The following is a 19,112-nucleotide window of genomic DNA, read 5'->3' as shown; positions in this document are numbered from 1 at the left end:
CAGATTCATGCAGAAAATGCCCCTCTCAGCCTCTGATTTCCCCTGTGCCATCCTGACTTCTTCCTCATACTTAAGCAAGAATCCTACTGACATCGAGATGGTCTCTTTTCCATCACTGTGGATTATATTATCTCTCAAAAACCATGCCCGCCATAGCAATAGAAGGATTTTGTTTCGTGTATCCTCATCACATGAGTTCAGGAGAGTTTGGAGCCAGTCCTCACCTGTGTGCCAGAACGCACTCTCTTTCGGTAGCATCCATTGATTTCACATTGCTTGTCTCAGGGCTTTACTTTTCGTGCACGATACCACAGTATGAAACTCATCTTCCTCCGCGTTGCCGCAAATGACACAGGTGCTGTCTGTCTCAAGCATTCGTCTGCACTTGTTAGATTTGGTAGCTAGAGTGTTTGTAGCCACCCTCCATCCGAAAATTTTGATTTTCCCAGGGATTTTCTCTTTCCAAATAAGGTCCCAGCTGCTGCGATCGTCAACACTTGCCGTGGAGCTAGAGGTCTGGGGGACGCTCCTCTTCATCGCCATCGCTAGCTTGTAGGCACTCTTGACAGTGAAATTGCCAGATTTCTCGTAGTGCCAAGCCACACAATCCTCGATCTCCCCCCTTGGTATTATTATCCTGACAATTTCAGAGGCATCGAAAGGAGAGAAGATCCGGTTGATAAGTTCCCGGTTCCACTCATTAGAGACCAGATCAATAAGCTGGTTAACCCATCTCAGTCTCGATCTGCATATGAAATTAGCAACTTTAAGACCCTCTTTCCTTGGAATCCACCGGTCCCTTTGGATTTGGATGTTCTTTCCATTACCCACTCTCCAAATTAGCCCTTTCTTTAGAAGCTCTACGCCGAATTCAATTCCTCTCCAGGTCAGAGAAGCATCAGATGCAAAATCCGTGTCTAGCAGATTCCCTTTGGGATAGTATTTTGACTTGAGGACCCTTGCACACAAGCTATCCGGGTATTGGATCAGCCTCCATCCCTGTCTCGCTAGAAATGCTTGATTGAAAAGATACATGTCTCTGAAGCCGATGCCTCCTCCTCTTTTTGGTTTTGTCATTTTGTCCCACCCCATCCAGTGAACTTTTCGGTGTCCTTCTTCATCACCCCAATAGAAATATCTAATCAGTCTCTCGTATTTCTCACAAAATCCCAGAGGCATCTTGAATACCCCCATAGTAAAGGTTGGTAGGGCTTGGACAATTGATTTTACATGGACTTCCTTTGCCGCAAAGGAAATGTGTCGACCCGATCGATTGGTGCACCTTTTCCTGAGTCTTTCCATAATCGGTTGAAAGTTATCTTCCTTCATTCTACCCTCCGGTGTGGGCAATCCAAGATATTTGCTCTCAAAAGTTGAGGACTCTACCTTGAGGACCTCTCTAATGCCATTTTGGATAGGAACCGGGCATTTCTCACTGAATAATAGAAAGAACTTATTTGGACTAGGAGCTGACCAGAGCCTTTCTGGAAGGTGGATAACACATATTTTACCACCTCTGCTTGTTCAATCGATGCTTTGTAAAAAAAGAAGGCAATCATCCGCAAAGAGCAAATTAGAGATGCCTGGGCTCCCTCGAGCAACTTTTAACGGCAAGATGTTGCCACCACTAACCTCCCTCTACAGGATCCGAGACAGACCCTCTGCCACAAACAAAAATAAGTAGGGACTGAGGGGATCACCTTGTCTAAGCCCACGGGTTGGCTGGAATCTCTCTAGAAGTTCTCTAATGCACTTCACAGAATATCTCACTAACCGGACACAGACCATAATCCATGCTATCCATTTTTTGTTGAACCCATACCTGTTCAAAGCACCTTCCAAGAAACTCCAATCCACTCTGTCGTAAGGCTTGGCAAGGTCAAGCTTGTATGCACAGTGTGTATTCATAGGATACTTGTTGTGCTAGATTTTGTGAAAACATTCAAAAGCGATCAATGCATTATCTGTAATCATCCGGCTGGGAATAAAAGCACTCTGAGTCTCGAATAACAAACCATCCATGATAGGACGTAATCGGTTGACCAAGCATTTTGATATCACCTTGTAGATGACATTACATAGACTAATCGGTTTGAAATCCTTCAACGATTGTGGGTCATTTCCCTTGGGAATAAGCACGATTGTAGTGTCGTTTAGACCATCCGGCATGATTCCTTCAACAAAGAAATTCTGTACAGCCTTCACTACATCCTCCTTCAATAGCCCCTAGTTCCTTTGGTAAAAACGGGGAGGGAGGCCATCCGGACCTGGGGCCTTAAGCGGTCCAATCTGGAAGAGCGCGTCGCTAATTTCCTTCTCGGTAAAATCTTTTTCCAAGTCCACATTCATTTCTTGAGAAACCATCTGTTTGAACAAGTCTAGCAGTACATGTGGGGTCACGTCCTTGTCTGCAGTATACAGCTCCTTGAAATAACTTGTTTCCATGTTCTGGAGGTCCTCCTTCTTCTCAACCCACTGGCCATCTGCATTTTTCAGTTTTGTAGTGGCATTTTGTTTCCTCCTCCAAGTAGCTTGCCGGTGAAACCACGTGTTCCTATCCCCCTCGCGTAAATATGTTGCTCTAGACCTCTGACGCCGCATAATTTCCTCGCGTAGGAGTAATTCATCCAGTTCATCCGCGACCCTTTTTATTTCCCTGTCGATTGCAGCATCCTGTGGTTTATTCATGAGACTTTGCATTCTGCTCCGAAGCTTTTTTATTTGCCTAGCAACTGAACCAAACTCTGAATCACTCCACTTGCGGAGCCCCTGCTGAATAGCACACACCTTGTTCTGAATTTCCCGCAGTGTTGCAGCAGATCCTTCCCTACTCCAAATCCCCTTAATCAACTCCTGCAATGATCCCTCCCTCTCCCACATGGCTTCGTATCTAAACTCTTTTTTCTTTCTGTACTCCAGCTTTCCCCCAAACTGAAGTAGCAGCGGCAGATGGTCAGATCTTGCAGAACATAAATGTTGAATGTTCGCATTTTGAACAGAAAATTGGCAAACATAACAAATCCGGCTCGGTTCATTTTATTGACAGAAAATTGCCGTGCTCATAAACTAAATCGCCGTCCTCATGCCAACTAAATTTGCCGTAACATTACCGAAAAGAGAGAGGCTTTTTTTTTCCTTTTCTTTTTGCTAAGAGAAAAGAAAGAGGCTGATGAGATGAGCTTTGCTACATCTATGTAAAAACTCTTACGAATCTTACATACAAACTCACGTGGTCTAATTAGATTAAAACAAAATAAGGCCCGGGAGGGATGGGATGATTAGAGTTAGGACTTAGGAAGGAAAATTACGTAACCTGCTACGTAGGTGTAGCATTTTTGCTGATGAGATGAAAGCGTTGACCAGGGCTATCAACTCGATGAGCAGCATGGTTGACCCGACTGGCCAGTTTGCCCTCTGGTTCCGATCGAGATCATACAGTGCACTGAATGTGTGGTTCCCTTCCGGGATCCCGGCCATGGCGACCGACCCCAGGCTGGCGGGAGCAGCGCGGAGCAGGAGACGCGGCGGTTTCATCTCGCGCGCTTCCGCGGCCTGGGCGGAGATCGAGTCTTCCTAGTAGAAAAATAATGCACACACCCGTGCGTGCAAGCGTGCAGCGACAGCGGCGTCGTCCGCGCCGCGCGCCGTGCGTCTTGGATCCACCCACCCAACTGGATTAGTTTTAAGTTGGTCGCCTCGCCGGCACAGAAAGATAGGCCGGCATCGTTAGTTTAACCAACGGCGGGTCAGCAGGTGCATCGGATGGATCCATTGATTCTTTCATCGACCATGGTTTCCATCAACGGATTGACCGGCCATTACGTCGCGGGTTTGCTTAATAATCCATCGATCCATTGTTAGAGCTGCTCTACTAAGCAAGTGCAGCTGCTACAGCGTGAGAGAGCGTGTTCTATTCTATGGACATGATGCCACGAATTCATGAAGCTGTCCACCCATTCTTAGTTCCCCTCCGGTGGTGGGTAGTCCCGCTGCTAGTGGTACAAGTACGCCGTACGTTGTTGTTTAAGTTTGCACGCTTGCGTTGCTTGGAGCTCGTTCCACGCCACCAGTTCCAACTACGACGCGCACGCGCGCACGCAAAGAAATGCCTCCGCTGTCTCGTCTGCTCCGTGCCGCGGTGCGCCGATGTCAAGTGCTACCGCTTCCTCCCTCCGTACCACGTACATAGCCGATCAACACGGACACCGAAGTACACCAACAGAAAATATTCTCTACTGGTTATTACGGATGGATGGATGGGTCGTGCCGCGACGGGCAACCGTGAGCTGCACGTACATACTTGACCGGACGGACGTGTATATTGTATACTGATGGGAGTCGCGCCAAAAGTCCCGTGTCCGCTCCGGCGCCGGAGCGTGACATCCGGATCGAGTCCATGCGTGTGACTGGAGCACGTACCCGTGCGGCGTGTCCCCCTTCCCGACCTCGCGTGGCCCGCGCCGCGTCACGGACGCCATGCCATGCCGGCTAGAGGAGCTTCCTTCCTTCTGCGCCTCCACATGTTTTTGGCCAAAGTGCAAAGCGTCCTTCTCTCTTTCGTCCTACTCTAAGTGATTTCGAGCATGCCCAAAAAGCAGGAAGCTCATGCATGCGCACGGCCTTTTGGATGTGAGTTTGGATTCTCCCTTCTTTTTCCTGCACGACAAACACACACAAACACGCAATGACCGGAGGTTTATTGAAGGTCGCTTTGAGCCGATCTGCTGGCGGCAGGCTCATCCTTTACAAATCTTGTGCTGTTCAGTCGACTTATTTCGATGCTCCCATTTGCTTGTTTTTTCTTTTTGGAGGGGATCCCATTTGCTTGTTGATACAACTAAATACGTATGAAACGGCTGTATTTATACTACTACCAGTCTTTTTTCTTTTCGTATGGGGATGGGCTCAGCTCAAGGTTGCTAGGGTGTTCCAAAACTTGCGCAAGGGAATAAACGGCTTCTAAAATTCGTGGCTAATAAATAGAACTGCACATGTGGTCCATGCCGTGGTGATGATGACTGCTCACAGTGGGGAGCAACATAGAATAGTAACTTGTCAATGTTACTAGTCTATGTTACTACCTCCATAGTGGGTAGTAACATATGAGTGGTATCATAAAAGAGTTCATTTATTAGGCTATAGACTCATTATGTCTTGAAATGTCCGATGTTACAGTAACTAGCTAAGTTACCACAAATCCCTCTTTTCTCATTAATTAGCTGCCACATAAGAAATCTTGTATTGAAATGTGTGATGTTACTAGTTAAGTTACTCCCATAGTGGGAGTAACTTAGGTACTAAGATAGCGCACTTCTAGAAATTTTTGCTTATGTGGCATGCAATTAATGAGAAATGGTAACATAATATGTTACTGTAACATAGCGCTTTCCAAGGCAATGTGAGTCTACAAGTCATTAAATGAAGCCACATATGATACTACTAGTACGTTACTTTGCACTATGAATGTAGTAACTTAGACTAGTGTCATATGCATGACACTAGTATAAGTTACTCCCCACTATGACCAGCCTAACACGATCAAGCATAAAATAAAGTGATGTAAGCAGAGGATAAGAATTACTCTCTCCGTCCCATAATATAAAAACGTTTTTGACATTGAGTAGTATGTTTTGTTGAGTTGAAAAAAAGAAAAAGAAGAGAAAAGAGAAGCGAGTTGTAGATTATCCCGTGGCACTTGCCCCAAATACCATTGAGAAAATGTGAGGTGGATCATGGGTTAATAAAGTAATCCTTCTTTATAATTAACCATTATACATATTGGCTATGAGATAAGCTATATGTGACATGGAAAGATCTTATACCTAGCAGTTGGTTATATTATTAATTATGACCTTGTATTTAACAGGTGGCTGGAAAAAAAAAATCTTTCCATCAGTCACTTTCTTTCCTGCCCATCAAATCAATATCCAACGACGGTCATAGTCATGTAGCGGACTGTTCATCTTCTTCCTCCCGCGGGCAATTCCTCCTCCCCACGGCCTGCCCGCCCCATTCATGGCTGGCAGACGCTACCGAGCATCACCTTGGCACCTCGCCCTCCCCTCAACCACCCCTAACCGCCGTTCCTGGCCACCACCCCGGGCATCCCTCTAAGCTCTGCATTACCAGTGAAAACCTCCGGCGATCCCCTGTACCCCCATCCCTAAGATAGATAGTATGCTAGTTCTTGTCTGGTGATGTTGGAAAGAAGGAAGAAGATGACTGATGCAACATAAAATTTTTAGGCACCTGGGAAATAGCAAAACCGTATTAATTAACCATGCCCTATCTTTGCCGACTTAAAACGATCTAACTTAAAGAAAATCTCAAGCAAAGAATAATATATGGACCAACTACTGCACGACATACCTTAAAAAAGAAAAGAAAAAATAGCACGCATGAGGAGTCAATTATATACTCGGGTACACACGAGGCAGCAGCATAAATTGGAGCGTGGCAGCGCCACCCCTCTTAACCTTGTCCTGTCTTTTGCACGGAGGAGAGCAGCTAGCTAGCTATGTGACCAGCCGAGCGAGATCACTGTGCGCACAGCCGCGACGAAAGCAACTAGAGCCAAAAGCTTTGCTCCCGACACGACATCTACTCGGCACACCGCCGGCAGCCCCACGCGACAGCGACGGCCGCCGCGCCGCGCACCTTTCTTTGGTCGCCGCCGCGCGCTGGCGATGGGCCTGAGCTTGACCCGTGAACAGTGCGCGCATCACGGGCGAGGCGAGCCACCCCACCCCATCCGGTCCGTGGAGGATTTTTGGTGGAGGATATACAGTACGCGGCGTACTATCTGCGTACGTAGCCTGGGAATGGCGCACTTTGCATGTACGAAGAGGAGCACTGCGCCCGGCGATTACTGTGATCCGAACTGGGCGTTCCAACAGTGCTGCAGCCGGCCGGGACGTCAGAAAAAACTGCTGGCCCTCCCTGTTACTGTAGCGCACACCCGGTACCGGTACGTTCCTTTTCGATAGGAAATGCGAGTCGCTGTACCACTGCGCCCCCGACGTACCCAGCCGGCAATTGCCAAAGAAGACACGCGACAAAACGGTTGAGCCGCCAACTGCAATCGGCGCATGCACGCACCCGTCCGCCCGTAGCCAGGGATACGTCCGAGCAGCTAGCTAGCGGGTCGACGCATCAACCGGCGAGCCGGAGATCGTATCGTACTGTACGTACTAGGCGGTAGGCGGTAGGCGCGCGCCTGGCCTGCGCAGGCCATCTACCCCGTCGTTGTTTGTCGATCGGTTATTCGGCCTCCTCTTTTTTTTTTATCGACTTCGGCCTCCTCTCTGGGTCTGGCGCCGGGCGGCCGAACCCGGCGCCGCGTACCTACGGGAGTGAGAGTGAATAGTATAAAACTATCATTTTTTGTGTTATGGCTCAAAAAAAACTATCAAAAATTTGTTTGTGACTTTTTGAACACAGTACAAACGCAAGCGCTTATATACACGCGCATACACTCACTCCTATGAATCCACACACGCACACCTTATCTCTATGAGCACCTTCGAAAGACTGAGCCGGCATATCATCTTGAAATTTACGAAGTCACCGTAGTCGCCTCGTCGTTGACGGGAACGTCTACTCCCACTGAATGCGCATCGCCGGAAATTCTGAAATAAATCCAGGAATAAATGCGAGCAACAGGACTTCAACCCTGATGGGCTGGGGATACCACAATCGCTCTAACCATCCAACCACAGGTTGGTTGGCAAAAAATGTTTGTAACTGATAACTATCACTTTTGACGTCGGCTATTTCAAAAAACCCAAAACGCCCGTTGCTAAGAAATTAAACCGGTTTATGACAGGTCAGGCCCGCACCTAAACGAACCGTCAGCTTGACCGTTAGATGACATGTGGGGCCCACCTGTCAGTGCATCTTCCTCATAAAAAAACAATTGGGTCCTTGTAAATGTCTTAAAAATGCAATCGGGTCCTTGTAATCTTTTTAGAAAAGCAATCGGGTTCCTCCCATGGCCGCGCGCCCGCAGCCATGCTCGCCGGCCAGCCATGGCGCCGCCGTGGAGCTCCCTTCTGTCGCTCGTCGCCATCCAGTACGTGCAAGGTGCAGGTGGACGGCTTCATCGCCCTGCTGGATGCTGCCACGGAGGACCGCATCCAGGGAGGCCTCCTGCCGGAGTTAGCCGCCCAGTCCACCCGCAACCGTGACCCATCGCCACCTAGACCATGCCCGAGCGGTGGCTGCCGAGGTTGGCCCGGCAGTGCGGTGCAGCGCCTCTGGTTGGTGGCGCCATGGCTCCAGGCCGTAGAGGGTGGCGCGACGGGCTATAGACTACGAGCAAGAGAAGAGGATCTTGGGAGAGGAGGCAGTTGGGGAGGCGGAGGAGCGGCCGGCCGACGTCGGCGAGGTGGAAGAAGGGGCGGCTGGCGCTAGTGGAAAGGGAGGCGGTCGTGCGCGTAGGCCAGCGGTGTGGCCGGCGCCCATTGTCGTGTCGCTATCTCCGATGAACTTCGGGGTCTGTCAACGGTGGGGAGTTGACGTGGAGGAAGGAGAAGGGAGGCAGAGAGGAGTGAAGGAAATGAGGAAGAGGCATTGACATGTGGGCCCCACATGTCATCCAATGGTCAAACAAACGGTCAAACTGCCGGTTCGTTTTGATGCGGGTCCAACCTGTCATAAACCGGTTTAATTTTTTAAGTTTTTTGAAACAGCCGATACCAAAAGTGGTAGTTATCAGTCACAAACAAATTTTTAATATTTTTTTGGAATTATAACGCGAAAAGTGGTAGTTTTATATTATTCACTCGCGCGGGGGCATATACGGCGGCACCGCACCTTCCAACTTTCTTCAAAACCATACACCAAGCCATACGAATGATCTGCTACACTATCCACCCCTCATGGAGAAAAAAAACATTACATAAAGACATGGTAAAAAGGTACAAGTGTGGACAGCTATTCAAAACCATACGCCAAGGCATTTATATAAATGCTCTAATACTAGACTATCACCCCTCACGAAATAAGCATTACATAAAGACGTGGTAAAAGGGTACAAATGTGGACATCTACTTTACTCGCAAAAAAGCTCCACAAAAAAAGTGAAAAGAACTACACCTGTTGAGTAGCCGAGACATCTTTTTTCTGTTAATGAAAATCGGAGAGGAAGGCCTCTCGGTCTCTTTCTTAGAAAAATGAAAAGAAAATTTGAGTTGCTCTCTAATCTTGAACTTTGTTGCTGCTCAGTCACAACACCTGTTCCACAAGAACCACAAATGCCGGTATACAAACGCATGAAAGAGCGAAGCACATCGCCTCTCCATGAGGCCGTTGGAAAAAAACTTTATAGTAAACTGCTAGAAGAGGTGAGACCATGAATGCAGCTGAACAAATTACAGCGGGAGCACCGTCCCGCTTGTCGTGATTCATTTCCCTTCGTCGCTAGACCAGAAGAGCAAGAAGAATGACAACAACTTCGGTAGTTAGCACCACATCTACTACGCCGTGTCGAACCTTACACTCATTCAAGACGAACACCCACAAACCCCTAGCTTAAGCTAGCGAGGTCATCAACGAGACAGACAGAGGATCGAGGGCCTTTGTTCCCAGAAGTGCCGACACCAGCTCGACCAAGCCGGCAAGACGTATTCAGGCCCAGTCACACAACTGAAGGAGAAAAGATTGGATTGAGGGAGCCTGAGGCATATTATCGAGAGCACAACACCATCGCTGGAGCTAAAGCGGCCGATAAGCCCTGAAGCTCAAAGGCCAATGGTTGGCAAAGGGAGGATAGAACATGGCTAATTGATAGATCTAGAGGAGAGGAGATGAAAATGTACAGATTATAGTGATAGTAAATTCGCCCAACCCATCAAACTTTTGTGGGAAAGGTAACTATAGAGTGGTGACGTGAAGAGATCGAAGTGGATGCTACACACATGAAATGTCATTATGTAGAAATGAAAAAAAAAGAGTAAGCCAAGCGTTCACTTATATTTTTAGCTTCATGGCTATATATGGGGACAGATATGGGGTAAGGATGTGAGAAGTGGTTGGTAAGCAGCGGAGGGAATGGTTGACACGGCAAGGTGGAAAGGGTTGCAGGTGGACGGGCACGTGTGAGAGGACAAAAGAGCAAAGAAGATCGACACGACACCGATCAAAGAGAGAGGGGCGGACGAGGCGGTGACACGAGAGGGGTGAAAAGAGACGGGGTTCACACTTCAGACCCTAGCTCTTTTCAAGATGAAAACGACTTCAACGGCAACCAAAGAACAAGATATGACAGGGCCTGGCCCAGGCCCACCGGTCAGCGACTCCCCGAGCCTTGGCCTACACACATGTCCGGTTAGGAAAGCGCTGTCGCAACGGAAGGCGACCGACCGAGGAGCCCGCCGTCGACAAGATATGACAATGCCGGCATGGGGCCCGCCAGTCAGCGACTCGTGGAGCCTTGGCCTACACACATTTTCGGTTAGGAAGGCACTGGTAGAAAAAGGGCCTATAGTCCCGGTTCGTAAGGGCCTTTAGTCCCGGTTCCTGAACCGGGACTAAAGTGTCGGTACTAATGCCCTGACCCTCCACGTGGCCGGTCCACCTTTAGTCCCGGTTGGTAACACCAACCGGTACTAAAGGAAATTTCCTGATTTTTTTTTGAATTTTTTTTTGAAATTTTTTTATTTTCAAATTTCTGAATTATTTTAACCTCTAATCTCTAATCACCCCTCATCACTGCTCAATTTAATCTTTAATCACCCCTCATCATTCCAAATCATCTCACTTCCCGAATGGTCACCCATCCTCTCACTACTCCAGCCTGAGCACGCTTAACTTCCGGGTTCTATTCTCCCTCATTTCCAAGTCTGCACTTGTTGTTTTCCTAACAATAGTAAGATGTCAATCCTATTAACCCTCAGGAATTTAGTTTGAGCATGAAGTCACATATTTCTAAAAAACAATAATTTTTTAGTAACACTAATATTTTTGAATAAGTAGTTTGACCATTGTTTGACCACAGTTTGACCATAGTTTGACCATAGTTTGACCAGATTTGACCAAAATTCAAAAAAGGTGAAATAATTATTTAATAACACTAATATTCTTGAATAATTATTTAGTAACACTAATACTTCTTGAATAAGTATTTAAAAAAACTGAAATTTAAAAAAACTGAAATTTGAGCAGAACTTTTTTTCTTTTTGGAATTTGAGGATTCTAGAAATTTGCAAACAGGCCGTAGGCGGTCTCCATCGGATGTAACTTTTCGAGTAGATGATTTTTCATATAAAAAACTTTTTCATCCGAGTTCGTATGCAAAAGTTATGCCCATTTTACAAATTCCAGAGAGATTTTGTAAATAAAGTCGAAATTCATATTTGTAAATTTTCCCAACAACTAGACCACATATCACATGTGAAACTTATTTTCTTTTATTTTTTTGACATTTCCATCATTTTCTTTTATTTTTTTTAAAACTGAAAAGGCGATCCAGGGGGGTATAGTTTGAAAATAGGACCATTAGTCCCGGTTCGTGCCTCAAACCGGGACTAAAGGTCTAATCTGTAGTCCCGGTTTGTGGCACGAACCGGGACCAATGGTTGTGGGCCAGGAGCGAGGCCCATTGGTCCCCGGTTCATCCCACCAACCGGGACCAAAAGGTCTAGATGAACCGGGACTAATGCCTTAGCCGCACGAACCGGGACCAATGCTCACATTAGTCCCGGTTCAGTCTAAAACCGGGACTAATGGGCTGAGCCGGCCTGGACCATAACCCTGTTTTCTACTAGTGAGGGGCCACCGCAACGGAAAGCGACGGAGGATGGCAGCAGCACAGCAGCGGCAGCAACCGTCGCGCTCCATCGACCACAGGCGCCTTTGTTGGCTTGTCCCGCTTTGCCATCGCTCCAGTCCAGATCGTCACAACACAGACAGACACGGACGCGGACACCACGCGCTCGCTTCACATCACGCCGTGGAAGGAACCGGAGAGCCGTGGCCAGCCATGTCCACATCTCCCATCGCCACCCAACGCCGTGGATCCAGCTCACCGAACAACAGCATATATGTCTCTGTTTTGTGCTTGGTTCCGACACTGACGGACCACATACATGTTTTCACAGAACAAAAAAGATTCAGACATTCATTCCTACCCAGGACTTGCAGCAAGGAACCACCATGGATTCTGAGCTAGAGTTACTACATCATCATCGCAAAAAGAAAAAAGACAAGAAGGATGATGTGGTTTCCTTAACAGCATGGATACGCTGTTTGTCTCTGGTGGGCATTCCTGAAGACTGAAGTCAAAGTACCAAAGGGGGATGCTTCCATGGCAAGAACACCTAGATTTTCGGTGGTTGAAGATAGGTCAATTTGGATGTATTAGAAGAAAATCCGCACCTACTGATACAAATGCGGCAATTTCCTAGGTCTCGCAATACATGCAGAGTTTAAATGGGTGATAGATGCATATTGTTAGGTGGAATAAACGGGTAAACTGGGAGTGTCTAGCCAACAATGCAACGGGAAAAATAAGGAAATTGACACTTATATTTGAGGAGTGGATGTGACCAGATACCTAACTGATTCTAAAATGACTAGCAAGCTTTTTTTAGTAAAAAAGCAAGTTTTTATTTTGCAAGTGATTAGCAAGCTTTTTTCGGAAGACGAAATGAAATGACTAACCTTATGCTTGAACAGAAACATACAAACCTGTAAGACTCATCTCCAGTGTGTCTGAGTGCCCCAGCTGCATCACGGTAAAAAAAACATGGCTCATCAACTCGGCTTTCTAGTGGTAGTAGCTTAATGCAATTTTTTTTGGTCCGCATAGAATTTTCATAGTGAAGTTGCTCTCAACAAATAAACAGGATCATGCTAAGGATCTGTCTACATATGGGCATATGGTTCAGGAGATCAAAACACTACTTCAAACTCTCGATGAGTTTAAGGTAAGCTGGGTGTGTCGCTTTGCGAATAGCGCGGCGTATGTAATGGCTAGGGAAGATTGCACCAAGAAACTTTGTAAAACTTGGCTCCATGTTCCACCAGAGTGTCTCGACTCTGTGGTAGCTTGGGAGATTCTTGGGATTTGAATAAAATGCAATAATTCCAACTCAATTTTTTAAGAGCTTTCAAATATTTGCCGGGCTTTCAAACTTGTTGCCCTCAACAAATAATGTTTCGTGTATGTGTTTTTCTTGGGTGCAACAATGTCCTCGTGCTACAGCACAACTGCCCATCAATAATTCTCTTCCTAGCTCCGCCACAGCGCACATGGTGCAACCGTGCACTCCGATTTGTCGCCTTCTGCAGCGGGAACGCGTGGGTGCGTACGCGCACATATACTGCCCGCACAACATTGCATGTACACATATATAGCTACACGTAATGGTTCTGCCGTGCTGAGCTGCATAATTACATAATCATATATAGCTACACATAATGGTTCTGCCGTGCGAGTTGCATAATTACTGGCCGAGATAGCCGTAGCAGCATGGTGTACAGTGCCTAGCTAAGTGGTGCAGTAATAATATCACGTCGAGCTCATCACGTACTACCTAGCTACAAGTGGTCATGTCACGTACATGCATGAGCGGCTGGTTCACGGACACATCATTCATGCATGCATCCAAAGCTAGCTAGGGTTCGCGACGGAGCGATCCCATGCATCGATATAGGTTTAAATTGCATGATGTGATTATGTATATGTATGCCCGTGTGTGCACACGAGTAGTTTGCTTGTGCGTCTCGAGTTCAACTGGTGTTGTGTAGCCACGCCAGCGTCTCGACCGCTCACCACGGACCACACGATGCAAGTTGACAAGTTGTCAATTTCTACGTGCGTCAGCGCGGAGCTTGGGCGGTAGTCCAGAAGCAGGTACAGATTGTGGTCTGTATCGACGACATCTAAAAGACAGAACATTTGTCGGGTTCGTGGTTCGTGGATGGCAGGTATGAGTTCCTTCTTCGACGTCTTAGTCGTGGTGGGGTGCTAGATCTGGAGTTCGATGGCGTGTCTGGGGTGTTGCACAGTCTAATTCGTTCAACGGTAAGGGCTTCACTTTTGGTGAGCCATCTTTAAGGTGTGCAAAGCTGCATATCATAGATGGAGTTACGTCGAGCTCGGTTGAGGAGATGATTCATCATTCTTTTTCGGCGGCTATTGTGATGATGTCGGAGACAGGTGACGAACGTTGATGTCAAGCTCGAAGATATTCTGTTGTCTTTTTAGTTTTGTCATGTCAATCTTTACGAGACTTATATTTTATTTTTTATGATATAAATAAGACACATATTATCATGAAAAAAATACAACCCCGAACATACGTCTTAGGATAGAGCCAAGAATGCCGCAGGGACAGTTGCTTGGCAAAATGACAAAACCACACCATATGTACAAATATGGACGGCATCTTTATCCGAGAGAAACTACCATCCAAAACCAAGTGGTCGAAAAAGATAGTAGAATACATATATATCTCTGGACGTATGTACGTACGGGCTAATTCTTTTCCTCTGTCGCCTTCTTTTTTAGTTTTCCCTAGTCAAAAGAGACCAAGCTGGGGGCCGGATGCAGGCGCGCTTGAAGCTCCGAGCGAACATGGGAGCAGAATAGCTTTGCACTGGGCACAGGGCATCCATCGCAGATGTTGCCGCCCTACTCCAACCGCTTTGGCCTCTCGCCGGAATTCCGTATCCATGCATGAGAGTGTTGTGTTGGTTGCACAATAATAAGTGGTTCCTCCTTCTCCGGTCATCCACTGATATACAACTAAAATGAATTAATCATGAAACCAACAGACCTACCGCTGCAGTGACATACTTGTATACTGGCCATTCGTTGCTGACACCATTGTCACATATGAATCGAGTTCACTCGACTCTTTTCACGTCTGCTAGGTGTTAGGTTGATCTCTCTCCCGTTCGAGCCCAACGGGTCGAACGGGCCCTTACATCATGTCTTGATCGGGGACGCCCAACCAAACCATGGTTGGTGGGCCTCTGTCGCCAATGCAATATAAAAAGGTGGGGTGCCAGGGCACGCATCATGAGGTTTACCGTGCACCACAACACCACCAACACACCAATCCGGTCTAGGGTTGCGCTAGGCCGATGGGAAGCTCCGCCGCCACCACCTCGCCCACACTCCGCCATCACCGTGCGCCATAGTACCACGATGTCCTCTGGCTCGAGCTCGTTAGCCAAAGGAGAAGGTAGGTTCATCGAATGATCTGGCCTACTCCGATCCAAAGGATCTACCAATGGTATCAGGCCATGCTAGGCTATGATTTTTGGTGCAAAATATAAACAGAGAAAGAAAAAAAAGATCCCTCCCCAAAGAACCCTAGCAGAGAAAAGCAAACAAAAACAAAAGCCCAAAAGTTCACCGGAGTAGGGCCTCGGGCCTTGCCGGCAAAGAGCGCCACCGCAAGGCCGCGCCGTTCCTCTCGATCCGGACGCGCATCGGCAAGCCGAGGCGTCGAACGAAGAACCTACCCCGAAACGGGGCAAAGAGCACCAGACGGCCACGCGGTCGCCGGCAAAGGGCGCCGCCGTTGAACCGGTTGACGGCGGTGCGCCCACCTACGGGTGCACGCACTCGCCGGCAAGGGGGACAGGGAAGGCACCGCCGCATCGCCACAACGCCGTCGGGCGCGAGAGGAAGAGAAAAGGCCACCGGGCTTCTATTTTTTCTCCCTGCTAGCTGGCGGTGGAAGGTGAAATGGAAGGGGAAAAGGAGTCTCGCGCGGCGCGGAGGCGTCTGACGCCTTCGTCGGCTTGCCGCCGGCGCGACTGGACCGCTGCTGGAGATCCGCCGCTGCGGAGCGAGATGCAGGGAGAGGCGCGTGGTGGGGAAATGAACTAGGGTTCCCCCCGTTGGCGCAGGGCACCGGTCTTGATCCGCCGATCCGTGTGGTGCCCGTCGGATTTGATCTGACGGCCAGGATTGGGCGGTGCCGGCATAGCGGGCCTTTTGGGCCAAAGAGGAGGCGGCCCAGGACGAGGGAAGGCCGGTTCGCGCGGCGTGGCTTGGAGAGCAGGTTGTGGGCCGTTTTCCTTCGCTGCGGGCCTCGCGCGCCAGGCCGACGCTGGGGCTCAACTGCCGTTTCTATTTTTTTAGTGTTTTTGTCCATATTTTGGGCAAATTTAAAATAGTTTTTCTATGCAATTTTTTCCAACGAAAATTTTTGCTTAGAAAATAGCGAAGTAAACAGAAAAAGTTTCTGAAAATGAAAATAGAAAATTTTCAGAAAAAGAAATGTTCATGAATTTTACAAAGAAAATAATAAAGTTCATGAATTTTTATTTAGTCAAAAAAAAGTTTATGTAAAATGTAAAAAGTTCATGAAACCTTTATTCATGTTTTTTACGCTACGTAAATAATTAATAGTGCTCTTTTACAAAGTAAATAAAAGTTTAAAAAGAATTAAGGTTTTAAGAGCCTGTTAAAGTGATTATTAAAATGAATATGATTATGTTATTTTTTATGACCAACATTGTTAATAACATGATCATGTTTTATTATTGAAATTAAAGATGCATTTATTTCTAATATTTTGCCCAACGGTAATATAGATTTAATTGCATAGACAATCGTATGTTTAATTTGACCAACGTTAGATTAATGCATATGATTGTTATACTGAACTCACTTAAATTATGATTTCAGGAGGCTTTCACTTGATGAATTGCCTAAAAGATGTTCCGACACTCAGAGGTGATAATTACACTGAGTGGAGGAAGAAAGTAGAACTGTCATTTGTCTGTGCTGAGTTGGACTGGGTTGTGGACACTCCATAGCCGGCCAGACCTACAAAGACAGTAAGAGCGGCCACTGATGATGATGCTGCGTGGGATAAAAAGAGGGGGGGGGGGTTATGCTCCTTTGGAGATGTCATACTCCATAGAAAATCAAAAGTGGGTCAATGCAAACAAAAAGTGCATGACATTTATAAAGAATACAATTGAGAGCACCATTATGGGCTCCATTGCAGAGTGCACTTCCGCAGGGGAATTGCTTACAAAGATAAAGAGCCAGTTCACTGGCTCTTCAAAGATATATGCCACCCAAGTGTTAACGCAACTGGTGATAGAACACTACACAGGTGGTAGTCATGAAATAGGAGAGCACATCCTCAGGATGAGCAATATGGCAGCAAAGCTCAAGCCCGTGGATGAGGATCTGGAGATCAAACCAAAGCTCGTGGTTCATCTGGTCATGGCTTCACTGCCAAAGGAGTTTCAAAACTTTTGTTGTAAACTACAATATGTCACCTGGAACATGGGACATTAAAAAGACAATAGCAATGTGTGTCCAAGAAGAGGACATACTCAAAGCCTCACTTGCTGGTTCACTCAACTATGTGAAGGATCCGAAGAAAAAGAATTACGAGCAAAACAGCAAAAGTTCCCCCTCAAAGTCACATGGTAAAGCTCCGTATCAGCAACAACAGAAGCCTTTCCCAATGGACAAAGACACATGTCTCCACTATAAGAAGACAGAGCATTACAAGATCGACTGCCCTGATTGGCTAAAGTCAATCATGGCAAAAAGGGGTAACAATATAGTTTCATTTGTAAATGAATCCCTGTATACACAGTTTTCAAAACCCACTTGGTGGGTTGACTCAGGAGCAACTGTTCATATTGCAAATTCTTTACAGGGATTCCATTCGACGTGGACTACACAAAGAAGCGAAAGATGCATTGAAGTGGCAAACAGCGTTGAAGCAGAAGTTGAAGCTGTTGGTGATATCTCCTTGGAGTTAGCTAATGGATTCAATCTTCTACTTAGAGATATTTTATTTGTTCCAGCATGTCATAGAAACTTAATTAGTGTTTCTTGTTTGGACAAAGATAATTATGAATGTTATTTTGGACACGGCAAGTTGATACGTCTCCAACGTATCTACTTTTCCAAACACTTTTGCCCTTGTTTTGGACTCTAACTTGCATGACTTGAATGTAACTAACCCGGACTGACGCTGTTTTCAGCAGAGTTGCCATGGTGTTATTTTTGTGCAGAAATAAAAGTTCTTGGAATGACCTGAAAATCAACGGAGAATATTTTTGGAATATATAAAAAATACTAGCGAAAGAATCAAAGCCAGGGATACCACACCCTGTCCACGAGAGTGGGGGACGCGCCCCCTGCCTCGAGGGCCCCCTAGTGCTCCACCGACCTCAACTCCAACTCCATGTATTCACATTCGGGGAGAAAAAATATCAGGGACAAGGATTCATCGCGTTTTACGATACGAAGCCGCCGCCAAGCCCTAATCTCTCTCGGGAGGGCTGATCTAGAGTTCGTCCGGGGCTCCGGAGTGGGGAATCAGTCGCCATCGTCATCATCAACCTTCCTCCATCATCAGTTTCATGATGCTCACTGCCGTGCATGAGTAATTCCATCGTAGGCTTGCTGTACGGTGATGGGTTGGATGAGATTTATCACGTAATCGAGTTAGTTTTGTTAGGGTTTGATCCCTAGTATCTATTATGTTCTAAGATTGATGTTGCTATGACTTTGCTATGCTTAATGCTTGTCACTAGGGACCGAGTGCCATGATTTCAGATCTGAACCTATTATGTTTTCATGAATATATGTGAGTTCTTGATCCTATCTTGCAAGTCTATAGTCACCTATTATGTGTTATGATCCGTTAACCCCGAAGTGACAATAATTCGGGATACTTACCGGTGATGACCGTAGTTTGAGGAGTTCATGTATTCACTAAGTGTTAATGCTTTGGTCCGGTACTCTATTAAAAGGAAGCCTTAATATCCCTTAGTTTCCACTAGGACCCCGCAGCCACGGAAGGGTAGGACAAAAGATGTCATGCAAGTTCTTTTCCATAAGCATGTATGACTATATTCGGAATACATGCCTACATTACATTGATGAACTGGAGCTAGTTCTGTGTCATCCTATGTTATAACTATTGCATGAGGAATCGCATCCGACATAATTATCCATCACTGATCCATGGCCTACGAGCTTTTCACATATTGTTCTTCGCTTATTTACTTTTCCGTTGATACTGTTACAATTACTATAAAACCAAAACTGCTACCGTTACTTTTGCTACCATTACCACTACTATCATATTACTTTGCTACTAAATACTTTGCTGCAG

General features: G+C 46.7%; 1 protein-coding gene and 1 pseudogene across 1 annotated transcript; one reads left to right on the top strand and one right to left on the bottom strand.

Annotated features, from left to right (window-relative positions):
• Positions 1-2,226: 2,226 nt before the first annotated feature.
• On the bottom strand, positions 2,227-2,880 carry LOC147960986 (uncharacterized). The gene has a single exon (XM_087533615.1). It carries the CDS (start codon positions 2,878-2,880, stop codon positions 2,227-2,229), a length of 654 nt encoding a protein of 217 aa, XP_087389741.1.
• An 11,447-nt stretch (positions 2,881-14,327) lies between these two features.
• Positions 14,328-17,157, top strand: LOC147960985 (uncharacterized; annotated as a pseudogene).
• The last annotated feature ends 1,955 nt before the right edge of the window (positions 17,158-19,112 follow it).

This window comes from Triticum urartu, chromosome 7A (assembly GCF_056163025.1).
Source record: "Triticum urartu cultivar PI428250 chromosome 7A, HENAU_Tu73, whole genome shotgun sequence".
Lineage (NCBI taxonomy): Eukaryota > Viridiplantae > Streptophyta > Magnoliopsida > Poales > Poaceae > Triticum > Triticum urartu.
The sequence above is the reverse complement of the archived record's forward strand: the minus strand, read 5'-3'. Positions and strand labels throughout refer to the sequence as shown.